Below are 18,832 nucleotides of genomic sequence, written 5' to 3' on the forward strand. Positions count from 1 at the left end.
AATGGTTCACATTTAAATTTCACCCCCCAAAATAATTCCCACGTAACTAAAAACTCCCACAGTACTGTATCTACAAGCATCATCATGAAGGAGAATAAGTGTGGGCTTTGGAGTCAGATTGTGTTTATAATACCAGCTCTGATACTCACTAGGTATGTGACTGGGGGCAAAGTCTCACCTGGGAGGCTAGATTATATTTATATTTTTATTAATGTTATTGTGAGGATTAAACAATGTAAGTGGAAGTAACCAGCATACCCAGAATCTGGTGCATGGCAGAAACATGACAACAGGAACAAAAGCTCTAATTAACTGAACATATACTACGGACCAGGCATTTTCTCTCAATCTTATACCAACTCTAAAAGAGAAATACCACTATCCTCATATTATATTCAGAATTTTTTAAAAAAAGAATCAAAACAAAATAACACAGACTCAGAGAGAGAGGACAAATGGATAGTCTGTAGAGGGGAGGGTGGTAGGTGAAACAGGTAAAAGAGACTTCAAAGTACAAATTTCCAGTTATACAAAAAGCTAGAGCATAAGGAATAAGGTCAATAATACTGTAGGGGGACAGATGGTTACTAGACTTGTGATGATCATTTCATAATGTATGTAAATGTCAGATTTCATTACACCTGAAACTGACATAATGTTGTTGTTTTTCTGATGCTCAGTTGTGTCCGACTCTTTGCAACCCCATGGACTGCAGCTCACCAGGGTTCCCTGTCCTTCACCAACTTCCATACTTTGCTCACACTCTTGTCCATTTAGTTGGTGATGCCAACCAACCATCTCATCCTCTGTCATCCCCTTTACCTCCTGCCTTCAATCATTCCCAGCGTCAGGGTCTTTTCAAATGAGTCAGTTCTTTGCATCAGGTGGCCAAAGTATTGGAGCTTCAGCTTCAGCATCAGTCCTTCCAGGGTATATTCAGGATTGATTTCCTTTAGGATTGACTGGTGTGATTGCCTTGCAGTCCAAAGGACTCTCAAGTGTCTTCTCCAACACCACAGTTCAAAAGCATTTGGCACTCAGCCTTCTTCATGGTCCAACTCTCACATCCATACATGACTACTGGAAAAACCATACATAGCTCTGATTAGATGGACCTTTGTCAGTAAAGTAATGTCTTTACTTTTTAATATACTGTCTAGATTGGTCATAGCTTTTCTTCCAAGAAGCAAGAGTCTTTTAATTTCATGGCTGCAGTCACCATCTGCAGTGATTTTGGAGCCCAAGGAAATAAAGTCTGTCGCTGTTTCCATTGTTTCCCCATCTATAGCCATGAAGTAATGGGACCAGATGCCACGATCTTAGTTTTCTGAATGGTGAGTTTTAAGCCAGCTTTTTCACTGTTCTCTTTCACCTTCTTCAAGAGGCTCTTCAGTTCCTCTTCACTTTCTGCCATAAGAGTGATGTCATTTGTATCTGAGGTTATTGATATTTCTCTTGCAATCCTGATTCCCGCTTGTGCTGCATCCAGTCCATCATTTTGCATGATATACTCTGCCTATAAGTTAAATAAGCAGGGTGACAATATACAGCCTTGACATACTCCTTTCCCAATTTCAAACCAGTCCATTCTTCCATGTCCGGTTCTAACTGTTGCTCCTTGACTTGCAGACAGGTTTCTCAGGAGGCAGGTAATGTGGTCTGGTATTCTCATCTCTTTAAGAATTTTCCACAGTTTGCTGTGATCCACAGAGTCAAAACCTTCGGTGTAGTCAATAAAGCAAAAGTAGATGTTTTTCTGGAATTCTCTTGCTTTTTCTATGTTCTTTTTCAACATCCATTGCCAATGGATGTTGGCAATTTGATTTCTGGTTCTTCTGCCTTTTCTAAATCCATCTTGAACACCTGGAAGTTCTCTGTTCACGTACTGTTGAAGCCTGGCTTGGAGAATTTTGAGCATTACTTTGCTAGTGTGTGAGATGAGTACAATTGTGTAGCAGTTTGAACATTCTTTGGCATTGCCTTTTTTGGGACTGGAATGAAAACTGATCTTTTCCAGTCCTGTAGCCACTGCTGAGTTTTCCAAATTTGCTGGCATATTGAGTGCAGCACTTTCACAGCATCATCTTTCAGGATTTGAAATAGCTCAACTGGAATTCCATCATCTCCACTAGCTTTGTTCGTAGTGATGCTTTCTAAGGCCCACTTGACTTCATGCTTCAGGAAGTCTGGCTTTAGATGAGTGACTACACCATCTAGGTTGTCTGGGTTATAAAGATATTCTTTTGTATAGTTCTGTTATTCTTGCCAACTCTTCTTATTTTCTGCTTGTTAGGTCCATACCGCTTCTGTCCTTTATTGTGCCTATCTTTGCATGAAATGTTTCCTTGCTATCTCTAATTTTCTGAAGAGATCTCTAGTCTTTCCCAGTCTATTGTTTTCCTCTATTTCTTTGCATTGTTCACTTAGGATGGCTTCCTGTCTCTCCTTGCTATTGTTTGGAACTTTGCATTCATATGGGTATGTCTTTCCTTTTCCTCTTTGCCTTTTGTTTCTCTTCTTTTCTCAGCTATTTGTATGGCCTCCTCAGACAACCATCTTGGCTTTTTGCATTTCTTTTCCTTGGGGATGGTTTTGATCACTGCCTCCTGTACACCATTACAAACCTCTGTCCATAGTTCATCAGGCACTCTATCTATCAGATCTAGTCCCTTGAATCTATTTGTCACTTCCACTGTATAATCCTAAGGGATTTGATTTAGGTCATACCTGAATGGCCTAGTGGTTTTCCCTACTTTCTTCAATTTAAGTCTGAATTTGGCAATAAGGAGTTCATGATCTGAGCCACAGTCAGCTCTTGGTCTTGTTTTTGCTGACTGTATAGAGCTTCTCCACAGGAGAAAAACACAATATTGTATACCAAATCTATCTCAATAAAAATAAAATATGAAAATTAGATTCAGGACATTATATGACTTGCTCATAAGATTCCAATTCAGATCTGCCTGACTCCAGAGACTTTTTATACAAACTCTCACAGCTTTTTTCTAAAGCTCACTGTTTCTCTTCCTGTATTACACTGGGCAAGTCACAATTCCCCCTTCTGTAAATCTCCTCTTCTGAGATAATATGACCAAATTTGGGGTATGTAAGCTAGAGGATAGGAATGCTTTGAAAACTGAAAAGTGCTTTTTAAAACAAGGGACTTGCCCCTAAGGGCCCTGCGGATGCTTCAAAATCTCTCTTCCACAGGGCTGCCACTGCTCAGAATTTCACTGCTTTACGCTCAGTACCAAATGTTCAAAATACTCATGAGAAAGAGCACTGAATTAAATTTCCCTTAATGCATAAGTGAATCATTAGATCATTCTATTTTCTCTAGGGAGAAGTCTCAGGCAGTTGGTAAGCACTGGATATCTAAAGAGACAGACAGGAAAATAAGAGGAAGTGCCCAGAGAAAAGAAGGGCCTTGACAATTTGATTCCAAGTCACAATTTTGCCAATGGCTTGCTCCAACAACCAGTTTAAGAAATCCTGGGCAAGATTTCTCTCTTACTCCTCCCCTTTTTACTAATTCATATTTATTCAATAAACTTATTAAGTATCACCATGTGCCAAGCATTGTGAGGAGATATAATTCCTGTCTTCAGGAAACTTAGAATTTAGTGATGATTACTTGATTCAGTCCTCTACTATCCTTACTGATATAGGAGTTTAATCTATGAGTGAGTGTGCTTGTATGTGCACATGCTTAATTAAATATGTAGATTATTCATAGTTTAGTTTTCTATAATCAATCAAATGGCTCCTCTGATTAAGACGGCCGTTTTACACACCTGTCATAAAACCCAATATGCTGAAATTCTGACTGTACTCATAAACACTTAATTTTAACTTTTGTTTTATAGAATTAGCACACTGTCAGAATTTATCAAGTAGTAGCTATGTAAAATTGCTCTTGGATAATTTTGTAGTAATTAAGTATATAAGAGCAATTAAGAATTTCCCTGGATTTAATCATCAATCCCTAGTACTATATAAGCATTAATAACATCATGGCTGATACCAAAAATTATTCCTGATTATGACTGCTGTTGATCAGAATAACATGTAGTACACTCACTGGCTCATTCTCCTTGTGAATATGTCACAGCTTTCTCAATGAAGACTTATACACGTTAATTTACCAGTCTTACTTGTCTTCCTGAGATTTCAAGGGGAAATTGTGACAGATGCTTAAGTTCTAAGCAATACAATTTCTAGACTTACTGCTTTGTTATTTCACAATCTCATATATGCAGATGTGACTAAATTTCCTGTGGGAGGGAGGTATGTTTATTGTCTCTACAATTTGCCTTAAAAAAAAAAAAAAAAAAGCTTTAAACATTTAACACCATAAACCTCCAGAAATGAGATCAGTCATAGCCGTAACCCATAGGACTCTTCTGGAAAGTACCATTGCACAACCATTGTTAAGTAAACAGCCAACACAGAGGAAGAAGTTCAGCTTGTACCTGTCACTCCATTTCATTTAAGTATCAATGCTCTGAGGTTTCTTCAGTTTGAAAGATGGTGGGGCTGTTTGGTGGGATAAGCCATTGACAGTGTGTTTTGTTTTTGGAGGCCTGCTGGTGTCTGGAAATGTTTTGTTTTCCACTGTGAGGTGTAGAAATGCCACTAGTGTCTGGGAGCTGACTGGCTTGCTTCTTTGGGGTCTGTAGGCAGGGCACACTTTAAATCATGAGAAGACAGCTTATGGGACCACCAGAGACAGCTCCTACTTCTCCCTGATATCAAACAGCTCAGGCTGCGGAGACAGCTTCATGGTTATTTCCTAATGAAATCTAATGACTGGATCATGGAAGATGGAAATCTTTGTGTTCGAAACTGGCAACTCCAGAGGGGTGAAATGACAGCAAGTAGTGGAACGTATAGAAACCTACAGGAATAAGGAAGAGGGGCAGAAAACAAGGCAGAGCCCTCAGAAGAGGCCTCTAGTCTCTACCACTGATTTCCAAGATGCAATCAATGAGAATCAATCTGTGAGACTGTTCCGTTTTACAGATGAGATTTGTTCCAAAGCAGGGAGGGAGGCTTCATGGGGAAGGGAGGGGTACATGCTGCGCTGTGCTGTGTTTAGGCACTTAGTCGTGTCCGACTCTTTGGGACCTCCCGGACTGCAGCCTGCCAGCCTCCTCTGTCCATAAAGATTCTCCAGAAAAGAATACTGGAGTGGGTTGCCATGGCCTCCTCCAGGGGATCTTCCCAACCCAGGGATCAAACCCAGGTCTCCCGCACTGCAAGAAAATTCTTTATCATTTGAGCCACCAAAGAAGCCCAAGAATACTACAGTGGGTGGCCTATCCCTTTTCCAGGGGATCTTCCAAAGCCAGGAAACAAATTGGGGTCTCCTGCATTGCAGGTGGATTCTCTACCAGCTGAGCTACTGGGGAAGCCCGAGCTGTTTATACAGTTGCAGGAGACAAGGGTTGGGAAGATCCCCTGGAGGAGGGTCTGGCAACCCACTCCAGTATTCTTGCCTAGAGAATCCTATGGACAGAGGAGCCTGGCAGGCTACAGTCCACAGGCTTGTAAAAGAATCGGACACAACTGAAATGACGTAGCACACACATATGTATAACTATGACTGACTCGCATTATTGTACGGCAAAAGTCAACACAGCATTGTTAAGCAGTTATTCTTCAACTAAAAAAAGAAGATGGTTCCAGAGAATTTTTGGCACATCTTGCAGTCTGTCTATCCAATAAACATTATCAACAGAACCTCAATTTTGTCAAGTGTGGCAATGTAGTAAAATATCTGTCTTCCCAGACTCCCTTGCACGTGAGGATGGCCATGGGGTTAAGTTTGGGGTGCACCTCTCCTTCACCCTTTCCCCTTATTTTTGCCTGGAACTGAGACAAGAAACGAATGGAGAACAACAGCATCCGTATTGTGGCCAGTACGGAGGTCACAGTGGAGGACGGCAGTCACTGTTAAAGACAGCAAAGCGGAAAGCTGGAGGGGCTGGCACACGGTTGGCTCCGTTGGGTTGCTTCTCCTCCTCGTAACTGTTACTTTTAGATGTCTTGTCGCGTGAGGAAGAGTACACTAGGTAGGCTGCTATAACATGAGAAACAAGTCATGAGAAAGTCTTTGTACAAACATGTATTACAAATAACAGGCTCTCTGGGAAAACTAGGATTGGACAGACCACTCAAAATCTGTGAAACCTACTAACTGCAGGAATAAGATGATAAGAGAAGATCTGGGCAGCCAGTTCAATGTGGCTAGAGGCTCTATGGTGGTTATTAAAAATGCACAAAAATGTTGACTTGAAGTGACGGCTTGCAGGAACTGAGACAGCAGGCGACAGAACCAGTACTTTGGAAGAACTGTGATCTGTCATCAGCTGAAGGCTGGGCAGGCCTGGTGTGTACCTTTCTGGGGAGACAGCTTTGGGATCATGCACCTTTCATATTTTATTAAAAGAGAAAAGAAAGGGATCCTGCCTGTGCATCAGATAGGCTGAGGGCTTCTTCATTTCCTCCTTGTATCTCAGCTACTCTTGCCTAGGAAAACTTGTGTGTGAACAAACAGAGTTCCACATTTTTCTGACATCATTTCCCTATTTAGCAGTTCACCCAGAGGAGGAACTAGACCATTTACGTAAGTCACTGTTGTTCTGGTGTTCTCCGCGGGCAGTCCAACCTAATCCCTAGAGTTAGGATGTCATGTTCCTACCCCACCCATTCCATTCTCTACACAATGCCCTAGCTGAGTTTCCTAAATAACACACTGGCTTCTTTACTCAGCAGCATAACACTTAGTGTGGCCCCATATCCCTTTATAAGCTGGCCTTGCTGGCTCCTCAGCCTGCTCTCTCTATATTCCACGGCTGAGCTATATATTCCAGTCACACACAAACTGCTTAGGCTCGTCTCTCTAGGCGTACACCATGCTGCCCTTTGTGTTCTTGCCTGTGTATTCTGCTTCCCCTTGCCTGGAATATTGCTTGCCACTTGGCTTCCCCAAAGATCTATTCATCTTCAAATCCCTAGTCAAGGTCACCTCCAGAACCCTTTCTCTGATATTTTCCTCTGAATAAACTGGGAGCCTCTGATACCTTCTGATATTGCATGTATCACATTGCACTGATTAAACAACATTCATGTTTGCCTGGCAAAAGTGGATGATCAATAAACACTTGTTGAATTGAACTTGGCCTCTCCTTGATGGGTCCAGAAGGAGGAAGGTTGTTAAAATACTGTTCTAGGAGTTCCCATGGCATTCTAACAGCCTGGAGTGAATAGGACATTTAAAAAGAAATTATCCATTAGTACCATAACACAATGTACAAATATCAGCTCTCAGGCAACTAATCCAGGCAAAATGCTGAAGCTTGCCCAGGCAAGAGAATAGTCCTAAAGAGAAAGAAAAGACTGAAGAATAAGCTTACATGATTGAAAAGAGTTGTCCTTATGTTTACATCTTAAATAAAAGACTAAAATGTATTAGGAAGTTACCTTGGAGATGCCATCTAAACAGAGACCTGCAAATGCTATCAGCATTCAAATATTAAAAGAAATGATACCTTATCCACCTTACTAATGAAGACCGTACGAATGGATGAAGTAGATGCAGAATCGACAAAACTGAGTTCTGGTCCTGGGTCATCCACTAGTTAAGGGAACTTGAAAATGCAGTGCTATCAACCTTTTCACAGTATGCCTTTTACAAAATACCTCTTAATAAATATATACATAGAGCACACAACATCTAAGCTCTTTTCAATTAGGATGGCATAAATAAAACTCAATGGACCACATTTTCTTCATCTATTAGACCAAAGCCCCTCTGAATAGCAACCTTTCATGGCTCTATGTAATGCAACAACATCCACATACAAGTGTATATTTCATGGCTATATACACAAATCATATTTATTTTGATGTGCTTTTGACTTAGGTAGACTAAGAAAGTGGCTTGGAAATGTGGATTTCTTGTTCATGATGCCCATGCACTTTGCCAAGGCAGCAATGCCTAGACATTTAATCCTCTTCCATGTCTCAGTTCTCATATCTAAAAATACAGTGATGACATTTTTCTCTGACCTCTACCTACCGCAGGGAGCATAGAGAGGATGGGGATGACAATGTTCATTAAAGCCATGAACTTCTTGAAAGAAAGAACAAATATTCACTGCAGCTATCATGTTAGCAACCCTGACACTGCTCGGGGCTTTAAAAATCTAGTTTTATCAGGGATGAAGTTCCTTCTTACCAAGATCCTATATAATACCATCAAGCAAACTAGTGCAACCAAAGCTGAAAGGCATAGTCAGTAACAGCAACTCATTTAGAGGATCTCTGCTCCCCTTATCCCTAGCACTGAATCACCCACTTGAAAAATATTAGATCAATTTGGCCCTTATCCTAAGGAGTAGTTGATAAGAAATGGTCATGCCAAGAAAGTGTTAGAAAATATTTTCAGAAAAAAAAAAAAAAAAAGCTTGGCAGAGGAAGTAAGTACACATCTGGGTCCCTACTCTTAAATCCTAGCAGAGGACCAGAAGCTAATCCACGACTTCCTTTGCTAGTTCGTCACTGCAGCCACTTGACCACCTTCCCGCAAGAGTCAGGATCTCCCCAGTTTGCATAACTATATCTTGATTTCTTCCAGAAAGGCTTGTTGTATGTATTTATTTTAGAGCTGCTATTGTCATTGGCAAAGTCCAGTGGGGTTCCCAGGAAACATAGGACACAACCTAGGTGAGACGATAAGGTATAATCTCTTCTTTTGTGTTTAGCTTCACTTGCCTATAGCGGGCCTTGCACTTAACAGGTTGGATTGGAGCTCCCAGTGCAGAACTGCTGTGCCAGACACTTCAGCTTGGCATGCAGAAGCACTGAGCACGACGTTGCAATTCAAGATGAGGGTGGCATGCCATTTGCAGAAATGCTGCACCGGACCTGCAAGAACTCCTCCCACCCTCCTGTAGGAAAAAATCCTACAAAGAAGCCCAGTTTATGGCCTTTCTGGGAAAGCCCATGCTATAGAGCAGGAGTCGGGGCCTCTCCATTCTTTTATCAAAGAATGAAGCTTTCCTTTGCTTCTGAAATGAACTCAGTCTTGTTCTGCCGACTCGAACAACACTGGGCAGAAGGACCTTTGTTGGGGACCAACTAGGGAGGATTTGTAACACTATTAGCAGTTTCTTATTAGTCACGGGAATTTTTAACAAGGTGAAAATTTAAAAAAAAAAACCCATGATTTCAAGTTTCAACTAAACTTGTGAAAATTCATTATTCAACTAAAAATGAGAAATATGGCACAAGAGTCTTTTGCTAAGAGGCAGGACGAAATGAGAGGGTAAATCCATTATTTGTATCTTGTTTCATTATTTGCTTGGTGAATGAGAGAGTGTCAATCCCTTTTCTAGTAAATACTTACTAAATGTCTACTCTGGATCAAGTATTATGCTTACCCTAAGGCTACAAATATTATTCCTATTCTCAAATAGCCTGATAAAGAAAAGGGAGTAGAAGGAAGAACATTAATTAATTAAGCTCCTACACTGTACCAAGTGCTTTCCTTGTTGAATCCTCATAACAACCGATGAGAGAAGATAGATAAGACTGCCCTCATTTAATGAAAGAGAACTCAAGCTCAATAATTTGTCCAGAGTCACACAGCTGAGTAGATTGGTATTTGCATTCCAATTGGTCTAATTCCAAAATCTTTTTTAGAATTTCTTTAGAAAGCAGAAAAAAAAAAAAGACAGGAAACTACCCATTATCCTACCACCATGATTTAAAAAAAAAAGAAAAACACAACTGTTAATGTTTTAGAGAATTTCCTTCTATTTTCTTTTCTACAAGTAGGTTAATTTTTGAAATTTTAAAATATACTTCACAGTTGTAATCAAAGTGTGTGATATTGTATTTCATTGGAACTATGATACCACTGACTGTGAAATGCTCCATTATTCTATACAGCACCAGAAAGAAAAAATCACTGCCAATTACACGATGCCACTGACTGAGATATATTCAGATTTTAGCAGTGCTGAAATATGAAGGTAAAAACTGCGTGTCTTAGAATCAATGACCTATTCTGTAGTCCACAAAGCCAGAACTTCTGTTGTTTGCCTTCCACCCACAGATAAGGGTGGCTTCAGAGCACCTGGATCTCCCCCACATTAGAAGAGCTCCTTGTCAGGGTTGGGAACCCCCCTCAGAAAGCAGAGTGTTCTGTTTGTCTTTTTCACACGTTCATTTCTTTACACATAGTAGGCACTCATGGAATATTTCTTGGTTGAGTAAACACATAACTAAAGCTTGAGAAGAAATTTACTGACAGAAGAAGGTAAACAATAATACCAGAGGCCCAAGTTTTGTTGAGGATAGGGGGTTTGTGTGACCCTTGCTGCCAGGTAGAGGGGAGAGGCGATGGATTCCTTATCCACGCTGAGCTCCATCCTGCTGCTTTGTTCTGCCCTCCTGGGAGGTTATTCACACTTTTCCATACACAGCTTGAATACTGATTTAGATTTTTGGGGGATATCACCCATTAATTACAAGTAATAACTCACAGAAAGCAAATTCAGGAATCAGCATGAGACAGATAGAGAACTGACTCGTGTTTCTCAGGGGCTGAAACTCTCAGTTTAAATATACAGTATCACTTCTGCTTAAACAGAATATGTATCTGTCCCTAGGAAGTAAAAGGCTATGTATCTTTTGAGTCTGTGTGATTTAACAACTCAACTTTCTATGGATGCTCACTAAGATATCTGCCTGAGTCAGCAAAATTGGCTCAAGTAAAGAAAAGAAATTAAGCTAAACTTAGTTCTCCATGCATGTTCCAGGTTAACCACATTTTGAAAGCAATCATGACTTCTCTTGCCTTCTTCCCTCTTCTTCCATGAATCCACCCAGTACTCAATGTATCTTTACAACATGTGAAGAACTGTGCTAAATTCTCAAAAAGGAAGAACAATGGGTCAGAAAATTCTGACTTTAGAAAGAAGTTTACACATTACCAATGAAGACAAGTTTTACTCACAGAGAAGTAAATTACAAGTGAGAGACCGCATATGTCGCATAGGAAGTACAGGTGATGTGCAGCCAGTTTAGAGCCAAGACAGATTATGTCCAGCAAGGAGATCAGAAAAGGCTTCAGAGGGAAGTGGCATTTCATCTGGGTCCTGAAGGATGGAGAGGACCTGGGCATATGGGAATGGGGCAAAGACCTGTGAGAGGAGAGGCAGGCACGGGCCAAAGAACCCCTGCTGTTGCCTTTCACACCATTTATTGTCTAAGAAACAAGATGTTATTGTTAGGACCTGTCCACAAGGTGTCAAAAGCCCTGGGTCAAGGAATGGATCATTACCTTGGGCTGACCACTTGTGGGTATCCTAAGTCATCCCATCTTAGGGCCAAAGCCAGGAAGATGCTACAAGATTTCATGCTGGTAAAGTGTGAAATTTTAGAGGAAAGTCATCAAAGCCAACGCCTGGTGGTATATGACAGGACAGCTGAAATCTACAACAGGTAACTAAGACACTTAATTAAAAGCAACAGCACAGAATCACTTTTCAAAACTCAAGAGATTAACAGTTACTTGCTTACCATGGACATGGATTCCATTTGGTTGAAAAGAGCTTGTTTCTGGCTGATAAGACTTCAGGTGTGATCCTGAGGGCTGCTGGGTATGGGGAGGCTGTGTTCTCTGCATTATTGAAGAAGGAGCTGGAACTCTCCGGGGGCTAATGTGGTGAGGAGATGGAGCAGAAGGTGCAAACCTGAGAAAACAATTATAAAAGGAAACATGAGAGATGTAAAATAGCAGGAGCAAAGACAAAGTCTTCAAAGCTAAATTCTAATTCCCTATTCTGACTGTATAAGAGCGTGACAAAAAGCCTTTTTAAAAAAATCTTAAGACTTTTCTCTCCCATTTTTCAACCACTGAATTCTCAATTGAGATACTGAGAGAATAAAAGAGATCAACAAAGGGAAAATCCAGTCACAGTCTGAGTTTGTCAAGCTTCTTAAAATGCATTTCAAATACTCTGGGCTTGGTGAAATTCAAAGCACCTCTTTTGTCAGACCCCCCTTTCCACTAATTTTTAGACCTGTTTGCATTTTAGGGGAAATATGATTCATATACTTCTGATTCATTTACACTTAGCTCATAAACATTTTGCTTCTTTAGTCCTATTCTCTTTAGACAACATATTTTATTTTGTCAAGTATAAATCAACTTACACCTCAAAAGTCAAGTGTGGTTTGAAATCCAGAACTCAGAGATCTGTGTAGGTTCTGTGTTTGGTAAAGAACACTGCCCAAGGTGTAGCAGGAACATGATTTGGGACATTTTTGCAGTCAGACATGCCCATCTCCATAAGATTACTGGTAGTTTCTGAGGCAGAACATACAGGTGTTTAAATAAAGTGATATTATCAACTAACCTGAGATATAAAATGATAACTATCCATTGATCTTCTAATTGTAAGGGAAATGGCAGGATTTGACTCACTAGGTTTAAAATGACACCTTATACTGTCTAACATTGAAGTTTCCTTGAAGTGTACTTGTGCGAACAATGTTAAAGTTGAGCAATGACCAGACTATCAAAATTGTCAGGCGGAGAGGGGAGTCAGCCTTTGGACAAGTGTCTGTTCTCTCTCATAGTTGCTGGCATTCAAAACAAAGTTAACTTTCCTTTTCCAATGCCCCCTCCTCCTGGAAAAAAAAAACCAACACTTGATTTGCCAGTTCAGTAGGTAGCTGGCACAAGTGTGATAGAAAAAGGAGCAGGGACTCTGTCAGTGCAGTGAAAGGAAGCATCACGATAATGAGCAGGGAAACTGTTAGCAGTGAAGTATTTGATTGTCCTCCAAAAACTCAGGAGGTTGAAAAATTTCAACAGGCTGTTTCTGTATAGAAAGGCAGGCTTTGTTTTATGACAATGTGTAGATGTCACCATATGTATACATCACTTATTTCACAGAAACAGGTCACTTAATTTTCCTGGGCTTTTTGTGTAGGGCCGTTGATGAATCAAAGGAAGGACGTTTTGAACCACAGTAGTTAACAAGGTAGATTTTCTACATTTGTATTGCTGCAGTAAGAAATCATGGGATGAAATCCCATTTCTCTCTGCATTCCCCTTCTTGAGGTCTGATGAGACAATGCAGGAAGATGACATAGGAACCAAGAAGGGAGGATATAGAATAGTTATGGAGAAGAGAAGTCAGAGGCTGCTTAAAGAAACTTGCTGGGTTCGTTCGGATGCCTACTTAATCAAGAACATGTATCTTCCCTCTGCTGGAAGAGAACAGTAACTCAGTGTTCTGTGCCTGATAAATATACATTCTCCAAGCCCATCATCTTAACTGGAATTAGTCTGAAAAGAGTGCTGAGTGGCCCATTGCTCTGAGAAAAAACAGAGCAAGCTAACCCTGACACTGTCTCCATAAAAACCTGCATGCCAAGATTCCCCAAATAGAGGCTATTTTCTTGGGGAACATGTCCTCAGTGTCTCTCACAGGCTGTCCTCAAGCTGTGGAATTGTGAGACCACAGACTCTAGGGCTAGAAGGAGTTCACACCACCAACCAACACCAGAATCCTGTGAGCAGAAGATCGCTAGGGAGGGAGAGAAAGGGGTGGATTTGAATTAGAAGGAAACCTACATCATTGCTAAGTAGCCATCTTTGGCATCTCAAATTTGTTTTCGGCAGGGGTGGGGTGGGGGGGGAAAGAAGCAAGATTCTTTGGCTTCTTAATTGTATTTCTTTGTTTGGGAATAAAAGATGCAACAAGCTCTTGGTGGGTTTTCAGTCTCCTCTCCTGGTACTTCTGCCTGTTAAGGACTAACAGAGCAGAGATGTATAGATGGGGCAGGTTACAGTATTTAGAAGTATGATCTTAGTACTAATAGCTTGAAGGAGGAGAATAATTTTATTTCACAACTCCCTCCTCCACAGCACAATAAATCTAGCTTGTAAATAAAAGTTTGATTAAGAAAGAGTAGAAAATGTGCGTGGGGAAGGGGAAAGCGGCCAAGACTGTCAGCCAATGTAAAACTTTATGTTTTTGTCATTTGCGATGATGTGACTAGCATGAATTATGATCACTAGTCATAAAAAAGTAGCATAGGCAACCAACTAAAAGAACAGAGTTCACGTGAGCATATTAGGAGTCATCTGGAATGTTAATTTCATACGACAGACCTCTGTATCTATATTTAGATGATATATCTGTATATAAATTACATATCTATACATCTACCCAGAAAGTATATGCTTACATGCTAATTACGGATCATTCTTATCTATTCAGTCACACAAGTTTCACACTGAGCCATGCTCTTTACCACATATTACTTACTATAAAAGCAATGTTGAACGAAGGGAAACAATGTAAAAGCACATACACAGCAAGATTTTAGCACAGTCTATCTCAGAAACCTGGGGGGAATAAAATAATACTGAGCCCTCAGCGGACCTTACATTTTACTTTTTGCCACTTCAGGCTGGGTTTTACTCCATGTTATTAAAATAAATAAGATTATATGGCATAAAGTTAATATACGTTCAAAATCTAGTATGATACTCTGTATAACACATTAATAAAAATTTAAATATATACCATTCTCCATGAAATAAATGCACACCTAAAGCAGTCTTTGCTTTTAAAAGAAAAGTATTGGTACAGAAATTCTAACTTTTACATACATAGAGGAGAAATGAAAAGCAATGAGATGTGATCGTGATAATCCAGACAATTGTTAGGAACAAAGAAATAAATAAGAATTTAGCACTAAAAAGTCCACTGTAAGAAATGACTGCATAGATAAGACAGACTTTCTAGTACACAGAATCAATTTTGTTATTGCCTAAAAAACACAACAAAGTATGTTATTGAAAAATCTTACAATCTATTAACTTAAACTTAGTTATTATAAACTTGCTTACTCGTTAACTAGCTCACAGAAATAAAAATGGCAAATAAGAATCAGGTATGAGAGGGCAGGAGAGAAGCAGAAGAGAAAGCTCTGTGGTACAAAGCAAGGCCCTGGGAGCAACCGAAAGCAATCACTAACTTACAGCAAGAGAGATGCCAGGAATGTTATTTAAAAAGCAAAAAAAAAACCTCAAGAAACTTGAGTAGTTTGAAGCCATTTACTTCAAAAGCAAGCAAACAAATAAAAAACATGCATACTTAAATAGAAACTCACTAAGCAAAATATACAGTGTTGTTATTGTTACTGAAGGTAGGGTGGAGGGGGCCTTGAAATCCCATTTTCTTAGTGTCTTCACCTATTTTCCAACCTAGTCTTTTTAACACATGCACACACATGTCAAATGAACATGATCTGAATATTCTTCCCAAAGGAGAAAGATTTCTTTTTAACTCCAAAGGAGGTGAATTAATTTTTTTGATGATAAAATATAGAATTTTAATGCTGAGTATAAATTGCAGAGATTTATAATTTTCCTCCCATGGAACATTTCATTCCCCCATCATGTCAAGACAAGATATCATCACTCTCATTCATTCTGAGTGACAGCAGTTTTCCAGAGCCAGAAGACATAATGTCTGATGTCTTTCTAGGTCCAGCTCTGAACCCCAGTTGCTGATCTGCAGTTGACATTTCACAGATTTCATTTGACGTAGCTTACCAATCTCTTCTTTGACTTTTATACTTCTTTTAAACAATAGAAAATTATTACATAAAAATGCACATAACAGACTAGAATTTAAAAAAAAAAAATCACTGCTTATCAGAAGCAGATCACACAATAGCAATCCAGAGAAATGAGTCAACTATTTCCACTCATTTAGTGGAGGAGTTTATATAACCTTAGCATGAGCCATGTTTCAATGGTTTGAGGGAGGAAAAAAGAAAAAAAACAACCTTAGAAAGGTTTCTGCATATATTTATCTATATACCTTGGAAACTGTCTAATTATTTGGGGATATGTACTTGGTTATGCTCCTTCCTTATTTAACTTATATGCAGAGTACATCATGAGAAACGCTGGGCTGGAAGAAGCACAAGCTGGAATCAAGATTGCTGGAGCAATATCAATAACCTCAGATATGCAGATGACACCACCCTTATGGCAGAAAGTGAAGAGGAACTAAAAAGCCTCTTGAAAGTGAAAGTGAAGAGTGAAAAATTTGGCTTAAAGCTCAACATTCAGAAAATGAAGATCATGGCATCTGGTCCCATCACTTCATGGTAAATGGATGGGGAAACAGTGGAGACAGTGTCAGACTTTATTTTTCTGGGCTCCAAAATCACTGCAGATGGTGACTGCAGCCATGAAATTAAAAGACGCTTACTCCTTGGAAGGAAAGTTATGACCAACCTAGACAGCATATTGAAAAGCAGAGACATTACTTTGCCAACAAAGGTCCATCTCGTCAAGGCTATGGTTTTTCCAGTGGTTATGTATGGATGTGAGAGTTGGACTGTGAAGAAAGCTGAGCACCGAAGAACTGATGCTTTTGAACTGTGGTGTTGGAGAAGACTCTTGAGAGTCCCTTTGACTGCAAGGAGATCCAGCCAGTCCATTCTGAAGGAGATCAGCCCTGGGATTTCTTTGGAGGGAATGATGCTGAAGCTGAAATTTCAGTACTTTGGCCACCTCATGCGACAAGTTGACTCATTGGAAAAGACCCTGATGCTGGGAGGGATTGGGGGCAGGAAGAGAAGCGGACCATAGAGGATGAGATGGCTGGATGGCATCACCGACTCGATGGATGTGAGTCTGAGTGAACTCCGGGAGTTGGTGATGGACAGGGAGGCCTGGTATGCTGCGATTCATGGGGTTGCAAAGAGTTGGACACGACTGAGCGACTGAACTGCCTGAACTGATGCTCCTTCCCTTCTGCAGCCTGCTCCCCTTCTCTGTTCACACTGAGCTTCCCCACTTTGCAGTAAGGTGCTGCTGCTGCTGCTAAGTCGCTTCAGTCGTGTCCGACTCTGTTTGACCCCATAGATGGCAGCCCACCAGGGTCCCCCATCCCTGGGATTCTCCAGGCAAGAATACTGGAGTGGGTTGCCATTTCCTTCTCCAGTGCATGAAAGTGAAAAGTGAAAGTGATGTCACTCAGTCGTGTCCGACTCTTAGAGAACCCATGGACTGCAGCCCACCAGGCTCCTCCATCCATGGGATTTTCCGGGCAAGAGTACTGGAGTGGGGTGCCGTAAGGTGGGCCAGAAGTAAAGAGCTCTCCTGCACATGCAGTACTCAATCTTAGACTGTTTCGTAGAACAACAGGCCCTAACTGAAACATGTAGAACTGGTGAAATTCATGTGCAGAGAAATTGCAAATGGCAGAAAAAGCAGATGGATGTCATAGAAGACAGATGGACGAGAAGTCAGATCCCCTAGGCTTGGAGTGTAGCTCTACCCCTTACTATAATAGCTAGCTAATCTTGAATAAATTCCTGACTTCTCTCAGCCTCAATTTCAAGTGCAAAATACTCTCAACTCTTACTGGGGGGTCATAAAATCCGAGATAACATATTTATTTATTCATTCATGGGGTATTTATTGAGCACCAACTAAGTTCTTCGGGTGCACTGAGTGAGTGAAATTCATACAGTTGTGTCCGACTCTTTGCAACCCCATGAACTATATAGTCCATAGAATTCCCTAGGCCAGAATACTGGAGTGGGTAGCCTTTCTCTTCTCCAGGGATCTTCCCAACCCAGGGATCGAACCCAGGTCTCCCACAGTGCAGGTGGATTCTTCACCAGCTGAGCCACAAGGGAAGCGCAAGAATACTGGACTGGGTAGCCTATCCCTTCTCCAGTGGATCTTCCCAATCTGGGAACTGAACTGGGGTCTCCTGCAGTGCAGGTGGATTCCTTACCAACTGAGCTCTCAGGGAAGGTGCACTAGAGATACAGTAATAAGCGACACTGAGTTTAGGGAACCTCTGCTGTGGTGAGAGGAGACAGGCAATAAACAAGTTTAAATCCACAAGCTGTGTATTGAGCTAGAAGAAAGGAGTACTGCAGAGAAAAACAAAGAATGGAAGGTGAGGGATGGAAGGGTAACTATGAACAATTTTACATTAGGTATCAAAGTCCTTTAAACAATGAATATTTGACACGTTTTGGATGATCAATACATGTTTACGGAATGACTTCTCTGAACAGAGGGTACATTTAAGGTATCTCTGATTTAAAATATACCCAATGCTTAAGAGCTATCTAACATAATAGCATTTTGTTAGAATATCTATTAAGCTCCAAAAAAAAAAAAAAACAAACAAACAAAAAAAAAACCTTAGGACTCTTTTCTCCCTCGACTATTTTGATATGGAAAGAGGCTCAAAGAAAGTGAGGTATTTACTCATCTGGTTAATTTTCTAGTTCTAGGCACACTTAGTTGTGGTTTTCCAGCTTTTCCAACTGAGCTCACAAATCCATACAAACATAGAATATTTGAGTTGAAGGACATTGGTGCACCATTGTATCTGGCCCAGAGACATGAAATGGTTTGCCACAGTCATGCAGTTAGTTCTCCAGATATCACTTTATCCCAATAAGGTGAGACGTTTTCTAACAGAGATGCAAAGCAAAGCAGAGAGACGAGTTGAGGGAGCAAGGAAGAGGACTCCTGAGGGCCTCTGAGGTTTTGTTTCTCACCGCCAGGTGATGAGGATGGGCAGGGGGTGGGCATCAGCAAGCTACTGCCTTTAAGAAATCTGACTATGTGTTTCCCAGTTTGCTTTGGTGAAGTTGCTCGGTTTGAAAATGGGGTTCTTTGTGCCCAAGCCAGGCTTATACCTTTAGTCTTTCCAACTGGATAGCTCCTTTCAGTTACACTCTCCCTTATGTATAA

The 18,832-nt window shown here is 40.6% G+C and overlaps 1 protein-coding gene across 3 annotated transcripts in view; it reads right to left on the reverse strand.

The window, feature by feature from the left end:
* The window catches only part of GLIS3 (GLIS family zinc finger 3), a 490,017-nt gene that overhangs the window by 26,713 nt on the left and 444,472 nt on the right, over positions 1-18,832 (reverse strand). For all 3 annotated transcript variants that reach the window (XM_042243409.1, XM_042243410.2, XM_060409420.1), the window contains one exon: positions 11,593-11,765. In XM_042243409.1, the coding sequence (XP_042099343.1) occupies positions 11,593-11,765 (173 nt within the window). The remainder of the gene's footprint in view (positions 1-11,592; positions 11,766-18,832) is intronic.

Source organism: Ovis aries, chromosome 2, assembly GCF_016772045.2.
Source record: "Ovis aries strain OAR_USU_Benz2616 breed Rambouillet chromosome 2, ARS-UI_Ramb_v3.0, whole genome shotgun sequence".
In the NCBI taxonomy this organism is placed as follows: Eukaryota; Metazoa; Chordata; class Mammalia; order Artiodactyla; family Bovidae; genus Ovis; species Ovis aries.